The following is a 21,602-nucleotide window of genomic DNA, read 5'->3' on the forward strand; positions in this document are numbered from 1 at the left end:
TTTGCTCACCCTGAGCCTGTTATCATTATGACATCTGAGTGACACAGCCAGAGATGGGGGAGATCACTTCAGCCAGGTTGTCCCAAGGTGTGTGCTATGTTCCTCATCATCACTGTCACCATTGGGCAACTTTGAGACATGGGATTTCTGAGACTCATAACCAAACTTTGGGCAGAGAGCAGGGAATTGTATGAAATAAGGGGGAGATAGTAAGACCTGGAGAGGACAGGAGTTCAACCAAGAGAACCATAGAACCAAAATATCTGGGCACAGGGATCTTTTCTGAGACTCATAATCCAATAAATGACCATTTGTGGATATAACCTAGAACCCCTGGTCAGATGTAGCCTACGGCAGCTCAGTATCCAAGTGGGTACTCTAGTAAGGGGAACAGGGACATTCTCTAACATGAACTCAGTGATAGGCTCTTTGAACACTCCCTCCTGAGGTGGGAGCCTCCATGCCAGGCCACAGAGGAGGACAATGCATCCAGTCCTAATGGGACCTGATAGGCTAGTGTCAGATGGAAGGAGAGGAGGACCTTCCCTTATCAGTAGAATTGGAGAGGGGCATGGGAGGAGATGAGGGAGGAAAGGTAGAATTGGGAGGGAATGAGGGAGGAGCTACAACTGGGATACATAGTGAACAAACTATAATTAATATAAAAAACTAAAAATTTAATTTAAAATGGGATTTCTTATTTTTAAGATTTAATTTTACTTCATTTGTGTGTATTTTTGTGTGTGTTTTTGTAGAGAGATGGATGCCACATAGGTGTCAGTGGTAAGCCCATGGAAGCCAGAAAAGGCCATCTGATCCCTTAGAGAAGGAGTTATAGAAGGTTGTGCACTGTCAGAGGTAGGAACAGAAAACTGAACTCCAGTCTTCTTGAGCTTAAGATTTTTTTTTTTTACTTTTATTTATGTGTGTGCACACACATGTGTACAAGTATCCATGTAGGCCAGAAGTTGTAAACCTTCTGACATGAATTCTCTGATTCTGTTGTTGGTAAATTCCTTTTCCCAAATAGTATAAGCCCTTGCTTCTATATTGAAATGGGCCTATAAGCCCACAATCAGTCACTATTTTTTAAATGAATATCTATTTTAGCAATCAAAATGAACCAGAAGGGTTGAGGATATGTAGCTCAGTAGATGGACTGCCATGGATTCATTCCCCAGAACATGCTTAAAGGTCATGCGTTCTCAGGCATATTATGAATGTGAGGTCAACTGCACCCTCAAAGAGTGTCACTAGCATACAACATGAGAATTTTTCCTGTGCTGCAAATCTGTCTAAACAATTGTCGAGCTATATTTTAGGTAATTGGACTGGAGAATTCCATACTACGATGGAGCAACTGAGAGTGGCCATTGTCACAGTAAATTCTACCAGAGTGGACACAGGACTAGCCACAGGATTATCAACATGGATTGCTGCAGCCATGAATCATCTGAAGGAATGGGCGGGCATGGGAGCGTTAGCAGGCCTTCTGGTGTTGGTTTCCTTGGTTTGCCTGTGGTATATATGCAAGATTAGAGTCTCACAACAGTGTGATGCAGCCATGATCATTCAGGCCTTTACAGCCATTGAAGCAGGACATTCTCCCCAAGCATGGTTGGATACCATAAAAAGCTAAAATGATACGCTCAGGATGCGAGGCTAAGCACTGCACTCAGGGTCAGCTGCTTTGGACCCAGAGAAGAGTATGTCTGATTGCATGCGGGTTGATGCCCCAGGTCCCGCCTCTGAGAAAAAGGTATCGGACGGGTCTGATGCTCTTTGGGTGGATGACACCTAAATGAACATCGGTACAAAGTCCCAATTTATTTCTAATATCAGAGATCAGACCTCTACTATTGCCTGATGCGTCTAAAACAAAAAGGGGGAACTGTAGAGAGCTGCGGAATGCTATGCCTTAAAGATGGAGCTGGTTTCCGCCTTCCTCCTTCCGCATGGTGAGTGCTCTCTGTCACGAACAATTCCACATTTGGCTAAGGCTGAGGATCTGGCTTGCTTCCATGTATGTGGACCTATCTGCATTGCCCACGTGGCATGCCTGGGTTGGCTACCCAGAGGCTATTTAAGCTGTGGGCTGGCTTTCCCCAGGGTCCGATGATTGTTCAAGATTCCTGAATAAACTGCATTGAAAAAAAAAAAAAAAAAAGAGGGCCATGCAAAACTCTGTTTCCAAAAGAAGAATAAGTACAAAAGAAATTGAGCGGACATGGGGTAAGATGATCAATCATTGTTTAGAAAGACAGATGGGATGTGCATTGAACGTATGACAGGAGTCTACTGAGCGCATCTGAAAGACTCTAACTAGCAGTGTTTTCAAAGCAAAGACTCATGACCAAACCTTTGGCAGAGTACAGGGAATCATAAGAAAGAAGGGGAGTTAGCCTGATGGGGAAAGGATAGGAGCTCCACAAGGTCCAAATATATCTGGGCACAGGGTCTTTTCTGAGACTGAAATTCAACCAAGGACCATGTATGGATATAACCTAGAACCTCCACTCAGATGTAGCCTGTGGTAGCTCAGTAACCAATTGGTTTCCCAAAGTGAGGGGAACAGGGACTATTTCTAACAGGAACTCAATGAATGGCTCTTTGGTCTCCCCACCACCGAAGGGAGGAGCAGTCCTGTTAGGCCACAGAGGAGGGCTTTGCAGCCAGTCCTGAAGATACCTGATAAAACAGGATCAGATGAATGGGGAGGAGGTACCCCCTATCAGTGGACTTGGAAAGGGGCACGGTGGAGATGAGGGAGGGAGGGAGGGACTGGGAGGGAATGAAGGATTGGGACACGGCTGGGATACAGAGTTAATAAAATGTAACTGATAAAAAATAAAAAAAAATAAAAAAAGGAAAATTAAAAAAAAAGAAATTAACATTAGCTGATCACATGAGAGGGTTTCAAGTGGATAAACTGGAATTTATACAAAAAAGAAACAGTGATTTTGAAAAGTATAATTATATATGTTATATATATGACAAGTGTTGTGTGTGTGTGTGTGTGTAAGCAAGTGTACACACTAAAAATAAGCAATGAGGTAACAATGCAAGACTCCACTTACATTAGCTGCTGAGGCTCATGGAGAAGAAAGTCTGTAATTGAAAGGCCGTCATTTTGCCACCAGGAAAGTAATGGTGGTTTTAAAATTGAGAAGAAACATAGATGGAAAACTAAAGAGATGGCCCAGTGGGTAAGAGCACTTGTTACATAGCTTGAGGACATGAGTTTGAATACTCTGTCTCCATGTGAAAAACCAGGTGTGGCAGCACACCACTGTCACCTCGATGCTGTGTATCATTGCGACCTGCTGGCTGCCAGCTTAGTTCTAGGTTTAATAAGAGGAAATAAAGCAAAGCAAGATTCGGAGAGATGCTTGGTGCCTTCTCTGTTTTCTGCACACACAACTAGGGTTTTGCACATGTGCACCTCCTCGTGAACACACATACATACACCACACAAAGAAGATAAAAAAAAAATATATGGGTAGTTTTTAAGTGTGTCAAAGAATTGGAGAGAAGCAGTGTGTTTTTACAAAGAGGTTTTCCTTGGAAGCTACTTATTCATCAGGCAAAGGAAAATTCAATCTCTACCATAGATTAAGGTATAGAACACATACATACTAGGGGTTCCCAGAAGGCACCAGCACTGTTTGGGTACATGCCTCCTGTCTGAATGTTTAGACTCAGATGTCTAGGCAGAGTTTCAAGTCAGTGTGTGAGAAAAGAAAGAAACAACACCTATAGTCTCATGGATAACACACAGGCATCTGAAGTCTTCCATTGTGACTATCCTTCACGTTTGGAACAGTTATGCCAGTGCACTTTCAGAAAATTTCATGAAGATGGTAGCCATGTCTGCTTGCACCAACTTGACAGAGATATTCCTCTACCTAGAAAACCCTCCTTGCATATTTTCTGAGTGGCCTGCCCACTCTATGAGAGTTTCCCTATGCATAGACCAGTGAGTCCATGTTTACCTTTGTGAGACTCTTTGTCTTTGGCATTCTTGTGAGCTTTCATCATCAGCTGGAGAAAATCCACTCGATGCTGGAGGCAGAAAGAGAAATCACAAACGTAGAAGGTCAGTGATGAAGTTAAAGATGGAATAGGAGTGCAGAAGCTTAATTCGTTCTTTTTTAAGTACATGTCTCCCTTACACTCACAAGTATGACTAGTGTCACTTGAGTCACCAAAGAATGAAAGCACAAGTGACTAAAGCAGGAAGCAATCCAGCCACCATATCAACTGCTTTTACAATAAATAACAATTAGGTGCAATTTTAAACAGTCACTTTTATTCTTTGCAAATGCTTTTGAAGGACAGGAAAATAGTAATTCTCCCTCTTGAATCTTTTTTTTTTTTTTTTTTTGTTACCAGAAAACTTCACATCTGTACACAATGGTATATGGTCATATCTACCCCATTCTTTCTTCTATCCAGTTCTTTCTATATTCTCTGCAACATTTCTTTCTCTAAACATTATGCCCTCATTTTAATAACTCACTGAGTCCAACTAGTGCTGCCAATATAAGCATATCTGTGGGGACATCCATTGCTACATCAGAATCCTTCCAGTGTCCACAGCCTCCATCAACAGCTATTAACTGCCAATTGTTCCTCAGTAAGGGGCAGAGCTTTGAGAGTTCCCCTCTGATATATGTTATAGGTTTATGATCTTGATCTTCTGTAGGTCTTGCGCTGTGTCTAATTTTTTCGAGTTTTCAATTCTTATGCCTGACACTGTAGTTTTCATTCTAATTGCTAAGGGTTAATTCCTGGTTTATTCTCAATAAAAAATTTAAAAACCCAAACTTTTCCTTCCCCAGAAAATGTAAACATTCTGTCTTGCTCTAAATCGAGCCTTCTCTATCTACCTTTAGTAACAGATGAAGGGAAGTACACAGCTCACATGTTCATAGCCCAACATGATTTCAATGTATGGACCTCTCATGAGATCACCACTTTTTACCTTCTCATTAGAATTCAGGCGGTTTTTTTTCATTTTGTCCACAAATTTTTTGAAAAATGCTAAGGAATCCTTTGGGAACATGGAGATATTTAACGTCTCATATATTGGGGTGAGGAATGGAAAAAGTACTGGAAAGAAAAAAAAATAAGGTTTAATGGAGATGCAAGATTCATCTAGAGAAATCAAAACACAATCCAAATAAGCCATTTTCTTAGCCAGAAACTGTTCTCCCCTTGATCTTGCTCACACTGTGACCTTGCTCACGCCATGAGCATGCTCACTTCGGGTTACCTCCTCACTGCTCCACAACAGTGGAACAGCCAGGCTGCAAATCTGACTTTGTATTGAACTCTGTTCCTGTAATTCTTATGGATCCAGAGAGAAAAGATGGGGGTTTTTGAGATGCTTCAAGAGATAAAGGGTCCTGCAGACAAGTGTGACAACCTCAGCTTGATCCCTGGATCGCATGCTGTGGAAGGATACAACCACAAAAACCAAGGTGCACATACATAGATGTACACACAAATAAAGACAGCTGATGTTACACAGAGAAACCATGTCTCAAAAAAAAAAAAAAAAGACAAGCTCAAAAACAGGTGACCTCAACTCAGAAAAAAGAAAAAATCACATAATGTTTCTAATTTCACAGTTGCAGCCTATAATAGATAAATGTAAATATGTAAACAGGTATATGTATGGATATCACATAACACTTAAATGGAGACCAAGAAAATAATATTAAGTGGTGAGGAAGGAATTGAGTGTAGGGAAAAGGACACATGAGCTGTGTATGGAAATGTAATTAACAAGGAAAAGCATTAAAGCCCTAAATGGAGCACCACTGTTAAATGGATATATATATTGTCACTCTACACAGACTGGAGATATGGCTCAGCAGTTACAACTGGCTGCTTTTGCAGACAACCTAGGTTTCATTCTCAGCCTCCACATGGCTGCTCTCTAAGAAGGAGATGGGGAATTAGGAGGAAGCTTATGCAAGAAGACAGAGACAGCAAGGAGAGGCTGTTATCAAAATGTTAAGTGAATAAATAAATACATTTTTAAAAATAAAATATTTCCACATTAAAAAATTAAATATAGAGTTGCCTTTTAACTCAGCAATGATGATTCTGAATATATACTTCAAAACATAAAAAAATGAATATACCTTTCTATGCATATTCTCATATCAGTAAAATTCATGGTAAACAGATGAAACTAACTTCATGTCTGTTGATAGATACAGAGCATTGTTTGCTTATGGACACAGGAGATAGCGATGTTTGCTTCATTTACTATTGTGCTAAATAAAAGATGCCTGCCACAGAGACCACATAGTCGATGATCCCATTGATGTGAAATGCCAAGCATATGTAAATATACAGAAAGTGAACTGGTGGTTGCTTGGGTCTAGGCTGCTTAGGTCTAGGTGAAGGATGATGGTTAAAAGATTCAACACCATGGCTACAACGAAGTACTATACAGTCCTCAGTGGTAAGGAGCCTTGTGGTTCTTCAGTCATTGCAGATTTCCAAGTTATCAAAGTGCTATGAATCAGTGACTGCTGAGTACTAAGCCCTAAATGGAGCAACTGTATCAACACCCCATCCCTCAAAGCTCAAGGAACATCCTGAAAGAAGGTGTGGAAAGAAAGACCCAGGAATGGGGCATCTGAAGTGCCATGGCATGGTCCACTCATGGACTGAACACTAGCATAAGATGAAGCCAGTAATATTGTTTGGTATCCTAGTAGGCAGTGACTGGGCTCACTGGGTCACCAAAACAAAGAATGGGACATGAAATCAGAAGGAAAGTGTGTTGGAGTGTCTGAGAGAAGTGGGAGGGAAGAGTTAGGGTGGGTCTAATCAAGGTATGTTGTATTCTTACGTAATACAGTCAAAGAAAAAATAAAATGATTCTAAAGCAAAGCCAGGAATTCTGGTGTGCACTTTAGTCCTCAGGTGGTAGAAGCAGGAGGATCACTGTGAGTTCAAAGCCAGTCTGGTCTATACAGCAATTTCCAGGCCAGGTAGAGCTACACATTGAGACCCAGACTCAAAGTAAAATAAAGTTATAAAACAAACATAATGGGCTACATGTCTCTGAATACACTAAATACTTTGATTTGTGCCTTTAAGGGGATGAATTACATGGCAACTGAATTATATACCAGTGGAGAAGCTAGTTTGGGGGAAAGTATGGAAGAGAAAGGCAGAGTGACAAATGCAGCCACAGAAAAGACCAATAGCTCAAAAGGATGAACTGTCCACACACCTACTGACAAGAACAATGGATCAAAAAAATCAATTCTTAAGAGCTTCTTGGCATTCTCCACAAAAGGATCCTTTGGGTTGTTGAGGGAATCGACGTTCACTCCAAATGACGTGCTGGTGACCACATCCATGCTGTAGGCCCCAAACACTCTGAGGAGGGAGAGACATGGGAATTTAAGACAAGCAGCAAGAAGCCTGAAATAGTTCATAGTTTGAGGCAATACAGGCAAAGCCATTTCAGTATTGACCAAGCACCTTCCCACCCTACCCAACATCTACACTTGTGACTTTCAGACCATTGTGATTCTTCTTTCTAAACTGTATGTTTATCTAATATACATATTATATATATATATAATACTTATAATATACACATACATGAAATATATATAGTATCTAAAGTTAGAGTATATGCAGCTAGGCCATGCGATATACACAAGAAAAAAGCCCCTCTGTCCCAGTTATCCTTCCACTCCCAAAACCAGCTTGGATGCACCATCACTTACTCTTTCACAGGGACAGGCTTGCCTTTCTCTGCCTTTCCTCTCAAGTATTTTACCAAAATATCTCCATACTGTTCAACAATGGGGAACATCTAAGCACAAAGCACAAAAATAGCAGTAGTTAGGTGTGGAGAGTCAGGTCACACAAAGATTTCACTCGTAAGTCCTCTTAGTCACCTCTTTGAGTTTTCCACTGGTGAAGGTGGGAGACAGCAAGGCTCTGATTCTCTTCCACTCCTCATCCTCAGATATGGAGACAGCTTTTTTCATAATCCCCACTGGGCCAAAATTCTATGGTCACAAAAGAAAAAAAAATGGCTATGTGTAAGTCTGGAACTCTCCAAGTTTGCAAAAATGCTGAGCATATAGCACCATATAATAAGTAGTTATTGTCTGCTTATGGTGGACTGGACCTCATGTTAGAGGGAAAGGAAAAAATTATAAAGTCAGCATTTCCTCATAGCCTATATGAAATCCAGTGCTCACCAGGTAACCTGTTATGGTTGCAAACCTTTATATCCCAGGATCCATTTAAATTTAAATCTCTCTGTAGATTTAAATTAGGTCAGGTGTTGGGGAAAGATAGGAACAGGAATTAGCAGGTGCCCTAGAGTTGTGCAGATGCCAAATGGCTTGGAGACAAATAGAAAGTGAACTTTGCATCAGAGAGGTTCTCCAGCTCACTATTTACAACACTTGCAATGTGAAAAGAGATGTCTTGATATGGTGTATGTGTCTCTGTGTGTGTATCTCTCTGTGTGTATGTGTGTGTCTGTGTACATACGATTGCTTGCATACATGCCTGTGTGTGCCCTTGTGCAGACCAAATGTCAATCATCTTCCTCTATAACTCTCTACAGTACTTTTATGAGACAGGGTCTCTCACCGAACAAAAAAGACTCTGGTTTGGTTGGAATAAGTTAGCAAGCAAGCGCCAAGGGTCTACCTGTAGCTATGCACAGCTCTGGAGGCTCACAAGCATGTCACTCTGCCTGGCTTTTATGTAGATACTGGGGATCCAAACACAGGATACTTTCCCTTTGATAGAGCCATTCCTTCTGATCCTAGTCTATAAGGTCTCATCAGGAGTGACTGTATTGTCTTCCTCTGTGGCCTGGTAGGCTTCACCCTCCTGACCGGGAGGTGATGAAAGAACAGGCCAGTCATTTCATGGCAGAGACAGTCCCTGTTCCCATTACAATGGAACCCACTTAGACACTGAACTGCCATGGGCTACATCTGTACAAGAGTTCTAGGTTATCTCAGTGAATGGTCCTTGGTTGAAATATCAGTCTCAGAAAAGTCTCCTGTGAAGTCATTTTTTTTATTCTTTTGCTCTCTTGTCCTCTCCCGATCCTATTAATTCCCAATTCTTTCATAAAATTCCCTGCACTCTGCCCAAAGTTTGGCTCTGTGGTAGGCTCCTGTCCTGTTCCCTGTTTTCTCCCTCCTCTGATATCTATCCTCTTAACCTTTCTGAATGAGGATTAAGCATCTTACTCAGAGTCTTCCTTCTTGATTAGTTTCTTTAGGTGTATAGATTTTAGTATCTTTATTCTATATTATATGTCTAATATCCATTTATAATTGAGTATATACCATGTTTGTCTTTCTGATTCTGGGATACCTCAGCCAGAATTATTGTTTCCAGTTGCCACCTTTGTCTTCAAGTTTCATGATTTCCTTGTTTTTACTTGCTGAGTAGTATTCCATTGTGTAAATGTACCACGATTTCTGTATCCATTCCTCAACGGAGGGGCATCTGGGTTTCCAGCTACTGGCTATTGCAAATAAAGCTATTACAAACATGATTGAGCAAATGTCCATATTGTATACTTGAGCATATTTTGGATATATGCCTAGGAGTGGTATACCTGTATCTTGAGAAAGCATAATTGCTAATTGTCTGAGAAAGTGCCAGATTGATTTCCAAAGTGGTTGTACAATTTTCAAATTTACATTCACACCAGCAGTGGACAGTGGAGGAGCATTCTGCTTTCTCCACATCCTCTCCAGCATGTGTTGTCACTTTATTTTATTTTTTTTTATTTTTTATTTTTTTTATTTTAGCCATTCTGATGGATATAAGGTGAAATCTCAGAATCTCGGGGTCATTTTGATTTGCATTTCCCTGATGACTAAGGATGTTGATCATTTCTTTAAGTGTTTCTCTGCCATTCAATATTCCTCTTTTGAGAAGTCTCTATTTAGCTCTGTACCCCATTTTTTAATTGGATTACTTGATTTGTTTCTGTTTAACTTCTTTAGTTCTTTATATATTCTGGATATTAGTCTTCTGTCAGATATAGCTTTCATTGGTGAAGATCCTTTCCCAATTTGTAGGCAGTCATTTTGTTCTGATGACAGTGTCTTTTGCTTTACTGAAGGTTTTCATTTTCATGAGGTCCCATTTATTGATTGTTGATCCTAGAGCCTGTGCTGTTGTTCTGTTCAGGAAGTTGTCTCCTGTGCCAATGAGTTCAAGGAACTTCTCCACTTTTTCTTCTAAAAGGTTTAGTGTGTCTGGTTTTATAATGAGATCTTTGATCCAGTTGGACTTTAGTTATGTGCATTGTGATGAGTATGAGCATGCAGTTTTATACATGTAGACATCCAGTTAGACCAGCACCATTTGTTGAAGATGCTATCTTTTTTCCATTGTATGGTTTTGGCATCTTTGACAAAAATCAAGTGTGCAGAAGTGTGTGGTTTTATATCATCGTCTTCTATTCTAATCTATTGATCCACCAGTTGCTTCCAATGCCATTTCCATTCAGTTTTTACTATTGCTGCTCTATAGTGCAGCTTGAGATCAGGAATGGAGATACCACTATAAGATCTTTTACTGTTGAGGATTGTTTTAGCAATTCTGGGTTTCTTGTTATTCCATACGAAGTTGACAATTATTTTTTCAAGGTATATAAAGAATTATGTTTGTAACTTGATGGGAATTGCCTTGAATCTGTAGATTTCTTTTGGTCAGATGGCCATTTTTACTATGTTAATCCTGCCAAGCCATGAACATGGGAGATCTTTCCATCTTCTCATATCTTCTACTATTTCTTTCTTCAGAGACTGAAAGTTTTTTCATATAAGTCTTTGACTTGCTTGGTTAGAGTCACACCAAAGTACTTTATGTCATTTGTGTCTATTGTGAAAGGTGTTGTTTCCCTATTTCCTCAGTCCTTTTGTCTTTTGTATATAAGAGGGCTACTGATTTTTTTGAGTTAATTTTGTATACTACCACTTTGCTGAATGTGTTTATCAACTGTACAAGTTCCCTGGTAGAATTTTTTGGGGTTATTCATGTCTACTATCATATCATCTTCAAATAGTGATACTTTGACTTCTTCCTTTCCAATTTGTATCCCCTTGATCTCCTTTAATTGTCTTATTGCTCTAGCAAAGACTTCAAGAACTGTATTGAAGAGATACAGAGAGAGTAGGCAGCTTTGCCTTGTCCCTGATATCAGTGGAATTGTTTTAAGTTTCTCTTTTAGTTTGATGTGTGCTGTAGGCTTGCTGTCTATTGCCTTTACTGTGTTTAGGTATGTGCCTTGTATCACTGACCTCTCCAAGAATTTAATCCTGAATGGGTGTTGGATTTTCTCAAATGCTTTTTCAGCAACTAAGGAGCTTATCGTGTATGTGTTGTTGTTTTATTTTTTTTTCTTTGTTTATATGATGGGTTACATTGACGGATTTTCATATATTGAAACACCCCTTTTTACCTGAGATGAAGCCAATTTTTTTTTCTAGCCTAATTTATTAGGTATTCTGTAGGCCTCTTGTATTCTTATAGGCCTCTCCTTTAAGTTGGGGAAATTTTCTTCTATGATTTTGTTGAATACACTTTCTGGGCCTTGGAAATGGAAATCTTCTTTTTCCTCTATTCCTATTATTCTTAGGTTTTGTCTTTTCATATTGTCTCGGATTTCTTGGATGAATTGTGTCAGGAATTTTTTAGATTTATTATTTCCTTTGACAGTTACATCCATTTCTTCCATTGTATCTTCTACACCTGAGATTTTTTCTTCCATCTCTGGTAGTCTGTTGGTTATGCTTACCTCTGTAGGTCATGTTTTCTTTCCTAAATTCTTCCTCTCTGTGATTTCCTGTTTGTGCTTTCTTTAATTTTTCCAATTCTATCTTCAGACCTTGCACTGTTTTGTTGATTTCCTTCATCTGTTTGACTGATTTTCCTGTTTCACCTTCACAGGTTTGTTTGAACATTCTTCTGTTTCTTTTATTTCTTTCAGTGACTTAATTATTTCCTCTTTGATAGCCACAAACTGGCTGCATCTTCTTATATTTCTTTATAGATGGCTGTAATCTGTTTGACTTTTTTTTTTTCATCTAATTCTTTTTGCATTTTATTTGTTTCTTCCATTATCCTCTTCATAAGCATGTAAGGTCATTTTCTTAATTTTCACTTATGTTAGGGTGTCCAGGGCTACTTGCCAGGATAAATGGCTTCTGGAGATGCCATATTGCTTTGCCTTTTGTTGGTTTTGCTTTTACTCTGGCATCTATCCTTTTGGTGTCTCAGGTGTTGGCTGTTAATTTCTGATGCCTGCTGGAATCCTGGGGTGGGGAGAATCCCCCTGGCAGGTTTCTAAAGGAGGCCTCCTCAGCTTTTTGGGTATGGTCAACTGAATGGCTGTGCTTCTCAGGAATTGTCACAATTCACCTCAGGCATATGGACCTATGAGGTATCTATGATGTTCAGGAAGGTTGTCTTCTCATCAGGAGAAGGCCTGAAGATGACTGCCCTGCTACTTGGTTTGTTGCTCTGAATTTAGTGAGCTGCTGCTTCTGCTCTTACCCTATGTTTTCTGGGCACAGCCTGCTTGAAGAACTAGGGAGCCCTATGGTTTCTTCAGTTTAGCTAAGGATACTGCTAGCTAAAGGTGAGATACTGCACCTTCGCGCAGTATCTTAGGGCTGCTCCAGTGGCTCTCAGGCTTCTGTAGGTTTGAGGTTGGAGCTGTGTGCTCAGGTATCCAAGCTGTAATCAATGGCAGGTGGGCACGGCACTCATGAATACAGTAAGAAGCCAGAGCTTAGACCCAGCAGGAACCCAGAAACTTTTCTGGAACTAGGTGTCCTGAGGTTGAACGCTATGTTTCCCCCTCTGTGGGGTTTTCTCCCAACAGGAACACCTAGTCTGTGGTGTTTTCGGGTCTGCAGTTCTCTCTGAGATGGCACGTAGAAACACAGGAGCAGGCATGTGGCTCCATCTTGCTGGCTACTGGGTGCCTGGGTACCTGCAGGAACCCAGGAATGTTTTTTTTTTTTTTTTGGGGGGGGAGGGTTGTCAGCTGAGTGCTCTGATGTCAGAACTGCTCTTCCCCTTACTGTGGGGTTTTCCACTCAACAGAGAAACTTAGTCTCCGGTGTCCTGAGGCTCTCAGTTCTGTCTGGGATGTTGAATCGGGCATGCAGGCTGGACTCTATGCTGGCAGCTGTTCACCCCACTCTGGGCTGACAACTCTGTACCTGCTGGACCCCTGGGATTTCTTGGGATTATCTGGGTGACCTAAAGTCAGTCCTGATTGCTTCCTGCACCATAGGGTTTTCTCTCAACTGGAAATCCCAGTCTCTGGTGTTGTGGGGCTCAGAGTTCATTCTGGGATGGTGATCAGAGTACACAGGTATGTGGCTCTGGGCTGGTGATTGAGCACCTGGTGGGACATGGGAACTTTTCTGTGGTTTAGATGGATGACCTGAAGCTAATTGATTCCCATTCTATGGGGTTTCCTTTCACCTGAGAAACACAATCCCTGGTGTTTTAGGGTCCAGAGTTCCATCTGCTGGTCACTATGCATACTGTGCTGTGCTGCTGGTCAGAAAGAGTGTCCTCCCAGCCCCGCATCTTGGATCTACCTTAATTCTTTATACAATGATAAAGGGAGGAAAAGAATCCTTTTTCCTTAATAAGACCTTTTTTCTATCTTCCACATTTATATTTTATATTAATGTGGAGGCATCCAACACACCCTTATATTACAGAACTCAGAGCAACAGGAAAAAAAGTTAAACAGTTTGACTTGATGAAGGGCATCTGCAAACAAGGCCTTCAGTGAACTTCACCAAATGACCAATGGCTAAATGAGGACCTGTGAGAGGCCTCAGTAGGTAAAGGTGATGCTGCCAAGCCCAACAACCTAAGTTTGAAACCCAGGACCCATAGGGTGCAAGGAGAGAGCAAACAGGCTTCCTTACATAGAAGAGTTAGATAGCATATGGTTTAAGAGAGAGACCATGCATGAAAGGACCTAGACCTCCTGTTCAAAGGAAGCCCATTGCTTGCTCAGTTTCTAAGTGGCTTTCCTAGTAATGGGAACAGGGGCTGTCTCTGACATGAACGCAGTAGCTGGCTCTCTCCTCCACCTAGGGGCTGCAGCCTTGCCAGGCCACAGAGGAAGATGATGCAGCCAGTCCTTAGGAGAACTGATAGGCTAAGGTCAGAGGGAAGGGCTGGAGATCTTCCCCTTTTAGGGAACTAGGGAAAGAGCACCGGTGGAGAAGAGGGAGGAAGGGTGGGACTGGGAGGAGACAGGGAGGGGGTTTCAGCAGGGATACATAGTGAATAAATATATAAATAAAATTAAATTTAAAAAAGACAGAGGTGGGGACATTAAAGTAAGTAGTATCCCGCACAGAAAAATTGAGATAAATAAAGCCATAGATTTTAGATCAAATTTCAAGAGTAAATCCACATAGACGTGATAGGTAAACAGTTGTGATACTTGATACCTGAGAGCACAATCCATGAGAATGAAAATGGATACAAAAGGTGAAGGGAAGACAGGTTGTACATGGCAGCTAATGGGCTAGCAAGAGGGAGCTGACTGGTCAAGGAGCTACTCTGTATTTGACGCCACACAAATCAACACCACACAGACATAAAAATGGACTTGTGAAATGGGAAATGTGAATTACTCTAGGTGGCAAGTGTCTATCGACATCTAGATTACAATTCTATAGTATATTTAGACTTGCTCAAGCAATTCCTATTAGCAAAATTAGTACTTACACTCTGCTTGTACATTATTATGGAAGCCACTGTGAATCTATATTTATTTCATTTTTAATTGAGTAAGTAAAATATAAAGGTTTACATTATTAAAATGGGAGGCTGGGGAGATGACCCAACAGTTAAGAGTGCTTGCTTCTCTTTTGGAAGACACTGATTCTGTACCTAGCACCCCTGTCAGACAACTCACAACTGTCTGCAAGGCCAGCTCCAGGGGATGTCATACCCTCTGCTGGCCTCCACATGGAGGAACTTAGCAGTCACTCACTTGCACACACATTTATAACTGTAGGCATAATGTTATTGTGTAAGTAAAATGCTGATTTCTGTACCCCCCACATTCTGTCGCCATCCTTGTTTTGAGAATCTCCTGTCTCAGTGTTGTGTAAACACTGCTCCCCAATTTACCCTGATATGTCAAAAAAGCAGTTTACAACCAATAGCTGAGCGTGGGAGAGAATAGGGTGAGAATCCTATCAGACAGGGGAGGAGAATTTAGGGAAGGAAGTAGGGGATGAAGCCACAGGAAAGGTTGAAGAGACATGAGGTGAAGGAGCTGGAACAGGAAAACAACAAAGTGCAAGTACCTCTGGGATGTATGCTGGGAGGAAGCCAAATTAGCTTAGAGGGTTGGGAATAGATTAATAACTGCTCAGCTATAATATCATGAAGCTTATTGTTAAAAAGATATAAAAGCCTCAATTATTTGTGGGAAATCTACATATAGAGAGAAACTGAGAGAAACAAACACAGTTTTATAAAAATAGCATTAACGTATACTCCTAGATAAAATAACAAAAATGAACATTTAAATTTTTTAATTAAAAAAAGGTTACCTACCCGCCGGTTTGTGAACGTAGAATAGCATTCTTTCACTAGTATATTTCGGATCATCTCTGTGTCTGTGATGGCAAATGTAGGGATTTGACCATCAAACAACCTGTGTGAGGAAAACAGCTGATTATTCCAAGCCAGGCTCTAAAGCGAGAGTCACACCCAGACTTTGATTATAATGTAGCATGACCCTCACTCTGATTATACAACTGTCACAGGAGTTCAAAGTTCTTCCCCACTTTTTCTTTTAACATATTTAGTGTATCTGCTTTTATGTTGAGATCTTTGATCCACTTGAACTTTAGTTTTAAGCAGTGGACAACTAGCCAGCCCACAGAGAAAGAGGATCCAGGCAGTCCTGATGTTAACTGTTAGGCTAGAGTCAAGCAGTAGGAGAGGATAATTTCTGTTATTTTTGCACTAGGGAAGAGGAACAGGAGATGGAACGGGAGGGAGGATGGTACTGTGAGGAGAGGAGAGGGTGTTACAACAGAGATACAGTGTGAATAAATAACAATAACAACAATATTACTAATAATAGAAAAAACTACTGAATTAGATCAACTTGTATACTTTAAAGTTGTTTTGACATTAGAAAGGCAGTCAGAGGCAGTCAGGTAATGAGTTATGTTGGAGAAGAGGGTTTTTTGTTTTTTTTTGTTTTTTGTTTGTTTGTTTGTTTTTTATTTCCACAGGTCATGAAAGACTATGGATTCCATCAAAATTTATAAAGTTACAATTTGAATAAGAGAAGCTTGCACTTGAAAGACACAACACAAAATAGGAAGAGATGCAGAGAGACATCAATGCTGAAAAGACAGGAAATTGATCCCCTTGCATGGGGACAGCTCAACAAACTGGCCAATGGGGGAAAAAAGACATATTATTCAGCAGACTGGTAGACTGGAAAACCTTGATGCTGAAATGGACATTTTCTGAAGGACAGATGATGAGGACTGCAATTATGAGGGGTCATTTCAGTAAAAGTTTGTAATTTGGACTATTGAATTTATGGGCTTGATAATTGTTTCTGCTGTAATCATTAAACTGTGTGTATTTTTTAGCTTAAATAGATATGGAGAAGATGTAGAAAATTTTTCAACCAGGAACATGGCTGCTTTGGCAAGGGATCACATCCAAAGACTGTCTAGGTCCTTGTGACCTAGTGGAATAGAGACACACTCTGGATTACAATATGTTATGGCTGGAATATAGTCACACCATTATTCCTAAACAATGAAAGTATGGTTCATTAATAAAAGAAATCAGCTATGTCTGAAAGTGATGTCTAATTGAAGAGCCTTAGTAAGTATGTTTTTTTTTAATAAATATAGAAATGTTATGTGAAAAAAAAAAAAAAAGAATGTGGAACAAGGAGAACCCTCCTCCATTTCTGATGGGAATGTAAACTTGTACAGCTTTGGAAAGCAATCTGTAGGTTTCTTAAAAGTTCAGTGTCCAAGTGGATTACATAGTAATGGGAAGAGGGACTGCCTCTGACATAAACTGGTTGGCCTGCTCTTTAATCACCTCCCCCTGAGGAGGGAGCAGCCTTACCAGGCCACAGAAGAGGATAATGCAGCCACTTTTGATGAGAACTGATAGACTAAGATAAGAAAGGAGAGGAGAACCTCCCCTATCAGTGGACTTGGGGAAGGGCATGCATGCAGAAAGGGAAGGGAGGGTGGGATCAGGAGGGGCTTACGGGGGGATACAAAATGAATAAATTGTAATTAATAAAGACATTTAAAAAAGTTAAAAAAAAAGTTCAGGAATAGTTGTACCTCAAGACCTAGTTGTGCCACTCCTGGGCACATATACAAAAGATGCTCAAGTATACAACAAGGACATTTGCTCAACCATGTTCATAGCAGCTTTATTCATAATAGCCAGAGTCTGGAAAAACCCAGATATCTCGAAACTGAAGAATGGATGAAGAAACTGTTATATATACACGATGGAATACTTCCCAGCTATTGAAAACAAGAGCATTGTGAAATTTGAAGGCAAACTTGAAAAGGTCATCCTGAGTGAAGTAACTGAGAAGCAGAAAGATACTCGTGGTGTGTACTCAACAATAAGAGGATATTAGCCATAAATACAAGAAAGCCATACCAAAATTGTCAGACCCAAAGGAGATAACAACAAAGAGGACCCAAGGGAGGGTGCTTTAATCATACTCAGAAGGGGAAATATAATAGATAGCAGAAGTGGTTGAAGAAAGGGATCAAGGTAGGAAAGGGAGCATGGAGAGAAATGAGGATGGAGATCAGACTTTGGGAAAGTGGAGGCAAAAGAACAGAGGGAAGAGAAACTGTGAGTGGGGCATCCCTGACAACCTGGAGACCTATGATAAGGTAGGCCTCTGGAAGAATATGGGGTGACTCTAGCTGAGATGACTAGTAGCAGAGGTCATAGAGACTGAAGAGGACACCCTCTAACTAAATAGGACTCCTTGTAGAGGGAGGGGAACACCAAACAACACACAAAAATGTCAACTCAAAATTTACTCTACCTACAAGATGCACAAGGATAAAGACAGAGCAGAGATTGAGGGAATCAACAACTAATGCCTGCCCCAACCTGAGACCCACAACAGAGAGAGAACAAATTCCTGCCACTATTAATGATACTCTGCTGTGCTGGCAGACAGGAGCCTAGCATAGCTGTACTCAGAGCCTCCAGCCAGCAGCAAATCAAAACAGATGCTGAGACTCAGATCCAAACACTGGGTAAAGCATAGGGAGTCTTGTGGAAAAGTGTGTGTGTTTGGAGGGGGGATAGAAGTATCTGGAGGTGACAGGATCTCCACAAGATGACCAACAGAAACAACCAACCAGGGCCCAGAGAGTCCTGCCGAGACTGAAGCACTAAGGACCATGCATGGACTGGATCTAGGCACCCTATACAAATGTAACCAAGGCCTCATATGGGTTTCCTAATAAGGGGAGCAAAGGCTGTCTTTAACATGGACTGTGTTGCCTGCTTTTTGATTGATTATGTTTGGTGGGGCTGCCTCAACAGGGGAAGAGGATGCACTCAGTCCTTATGAAATTTGATGTGCTCGAGTGGATTGGTAGGGGGCACTCCTTACTGATGAGTACAGGAGGGAAATGGTGGGAAGGAGGGAGAGTGGGACCTAAAGGTGGGAAGGGAGAGGCTGTACTTGGGATGTAAAAAGAAGAAATGAAATAATTAATTAAAAAATAAAGAAAGAAATTAATGAAGCACCTATAACAGCTTCTCCAAGGCTCAGATAATGTTTGGAAGAAAGGGCAGAAAGAGCATGAGAGCAAGAAAGTAGATAGGAGAGCAGCCAAACGCTGACTTCTGTACTTTTGAATTCACCGCAGGTGTGATTACTTCCTGAGGCCTGTGCATGATTTCACTGTCAGCACTCCAGCAGGAAGTTTAAGGTTCTGACCAGCCTGAGGATGTACATATAGCCAGTTTCTGGAGAGTGAAAGCAAAATGGCCTAATGGTAAAAGCACCTGATGATATCAGCTCAATCCCTAGGACCTACATGGTGGAATGAGGGAACTGACTGCCACAAGTTGCTGTCTGACCTTACATGTGTGCTGAAGCACATATGCTCCTCTCTGACAAATAAATCAATATAATAAAAAAAATCACAAAGAAAATAGTTGACCTCATGAAACTGAAAAGTTTCTGTAAAGCAAAGGACACTATCTTCAGAACAAAACGACAGTCTATAGACTTGGAAAGGATCTTCCACAACGCTATATCTGAAAGAGGACTAATATCCAGAATATATAAAGAACTCAAGAAGTTAAACAGCAACAAATCAAGTAATCCAATTAAAAATTGGGGTACAGAGATAAACAGAGAATTCTCTATAGAGGAATATATAATGGCAGAGAAATACTTAAATAAATGTTCAATGTCCTTAGTCATCAAGGAACTGCATATCAAAACAACCCTGAAATTTCACCTTATACCCAGAGTTGCTAAGATAAAATACTCAATAGACAACACATGCTATAGAGGATGTGGAGAAAGGAGAACACTTCTTCATTGCTGGTGGGAATGTAAACTTGTACAACCACTTTCAAAATCAATCTGGTGCTTTCTCAGACAGTTAAGAATCATGCTGCATCAAGATTCAGCTATACCACTCCTAGGCATATATCCAAAAGATGCTCAAGGACACAAGGACATTTGCTCAACCATCTTTGTAACAGCTTTATTTGTAATAGCTAGAATCTGGAAACAACTCAAATGCCTGTCAACTGAGGAGAGGACACAGAAATTGTGATATGTTGACAAAATGGAATATTACTCAGCAATTAAAAGCAAGGAAATCATGAAATGTGCAGGCAAATGGTGGGAATCGAGAAAATATCATTCTGAGTGAGGTATCCTAGAAACAGAAAGACTGACATAGTATGTTCTTGTTATACTGTCTTTTTGGAATGTATACACCTTAATTCTTCGTTCAAGTGCTGATTTCTCTCCCCTACTATCTTTTCAAACCGGACATTGCATTATGATGCTTATTCTGTACATCACCTGTCTCAAGTTTGTGAAAACATGCCACTATTTGTTCTGTAAATTGTCAGTTAAAACAACCAGCCACATTGCTGAGCAATGGAGAGGATAGGGTGGGACATCCTTGTCCAAAAATGGGGGAAGAGGAAGGAAGTAGGAGGGAGGAGAGTCCTGGAATCACGTGGAGAAATGAACCAGACCTAAGATATCACTAAAAGCAAGTATAATGAGTGAATCTGAATGGTAGGAAATTATGCAGGCTTGGAGGTTTTGGATGCAGTGACTATTGCCCAGCATTATGTTCTAGGTTACTTAAATAAATCCTAGTCTCTGTGTGGTGATTTGGTTATACAGCTGTTTAGGGTAACCAAAGCTTTACTAAAAGATGTATCAATAGTAAATATTAATATGCCACAACAAAATGGTGCCCAACTAATCTAAGTATCCACATCCTTTAAATCATACTTTATCATAATTTGGTAGGGGAAATAAGCTCCCAGTGACATAACATAAACTTAAAACCTAAAATCTCCCAGGTCAATTACTGTCTTCTTAAGAGAGACTCTTAAACAGGCCCTGGAAGCCTACTCTGGGCAGGCCTGAGACTTAATATAACAAAACTGGATGCCACTACAGTCTAACAGGATGGAAAAAAAAACAATAAAACAGACTTCATAGAGAAATTATGACTATGGTTACATCCATAGCCCTCAATTTAACTTTAATCATTGGATTAGCCTCTTATGTCTTCTCTAAGGCAAAGGTTTTAGAAAAGATATTAGAAGAATATAAAGAAAAAAATGAAGGTTGAAAACGGGTCATAAAACAAGCAATAAAAAACTTACAGAATAGAATAAACAATAGGAACATAGGGCAGAGGTTTTAGAAAAGATACTGAAGAAAAACTAGAACAATATAAAGAAAAATTAAAAGTTGGAAGCAAAGCATAAAATAAGAGATTCAAGAGATTATTGAACAAAACAAACAACAGAGAAATAGGTGTGAAATATGGGAGCAGACTTTAAGAGAAGAGTTTAGAATACTAAGTAATGAAAATACTCAGGCAGAAGCAAAAGACAAAAATAAAGAAAACAACGTTAGCTTATCCAGTGTTTATCCAGTCAGTATACAGCAGATATCAGCAGATGATTATCGTCCACATGATTATTATGAAGCTTAATGGTGTCCTGTGGAAGTGCTAGATCTGAGGAAATTTAAAGAAAGTGTCACTAATTTTGGAATGCATTCACCATTTGTAAAACAAATGCTGACTTTCTGGTCAATCAAAAGTAGAGAAATCCCAAAGGACTGAGAGGATAGGGCAAAGGCAATAGTAGAACCTGGGCCATATTTACAATGGCTATCATGGTGGAGAGAAGAGACTAGAGAGATCACATACAAAAATAGCTAGAGGTGCTGGTGTTTCTAAGGAACAGCTACTTGTTGATGGTTTTATGCT

At 40.3% G+C, this 21,602-nt stretch overlaps 1 protein-coding gene across 5 annotated transcripts in view; it reads right to left on the minus strand.

Annotated features, from left to right (window-relative positions):
• The window catches only part of LOC110544433 (cytochrome P450 3A1), a 56,795-nt gene that overhangs the window by 19,494 nt on the left and 15,699 nt on the right, over positions 1 to 21,602 (minus strand). For all 5 annotated transcript variants that reach the window (XR_009594180.1, XM_060391089.1, XM_060391090.1 and 2 more), the window contains exons 4-9: positions 15,640 to 15,739; positions 7,938 to 8,051; positions 7,764 to 7,852; positions 7,259 to 7,407; positions 4,985 to 5,112; positions 3,993 to 4,062 (exon numbers count right to left, since the gene is read on the minus strand). Coding sequence is in view for 4 of the 5 variants with exons in the window: in XM_060391089.1 (XP_060247072.1) it covers positions 3,993 to 4,062; positions 4,985 to 5,112; positions 7,259 to 7,407; positions 7,764 to 7,852; positions 7,938 to 8,051; positions 15,640 to 15,739 (650 nt within the window). In the remaining variant the exon portion in view is untranslated. The remainder of the gene's footprint in view (positions 1 to 3,992; positions 4,063 to 4,984; positions 5,113 to 7,258; positions 7,408 to 7,763; positions 7,853 to 7,937; positions 8,052 to 15,639; positions 15,740 to 21,602) is intronic.

This window comes from Meriones unguiculatus, chromosome 9 (genome assembly GCF_030254825.1).
Source record: "Meriones unguiculatus strain TT.TT164.6M chromosome 9, Bangor_MerUng_6.1, whole genome shotgun sequence".
Classification (NCBI taxonomy): domain Eukaryota; kingdom Metazoa; phylum Chordata; class Mammalia; order Rodentia; family Muridae; genus Meriones; species Meriones unguiculatus.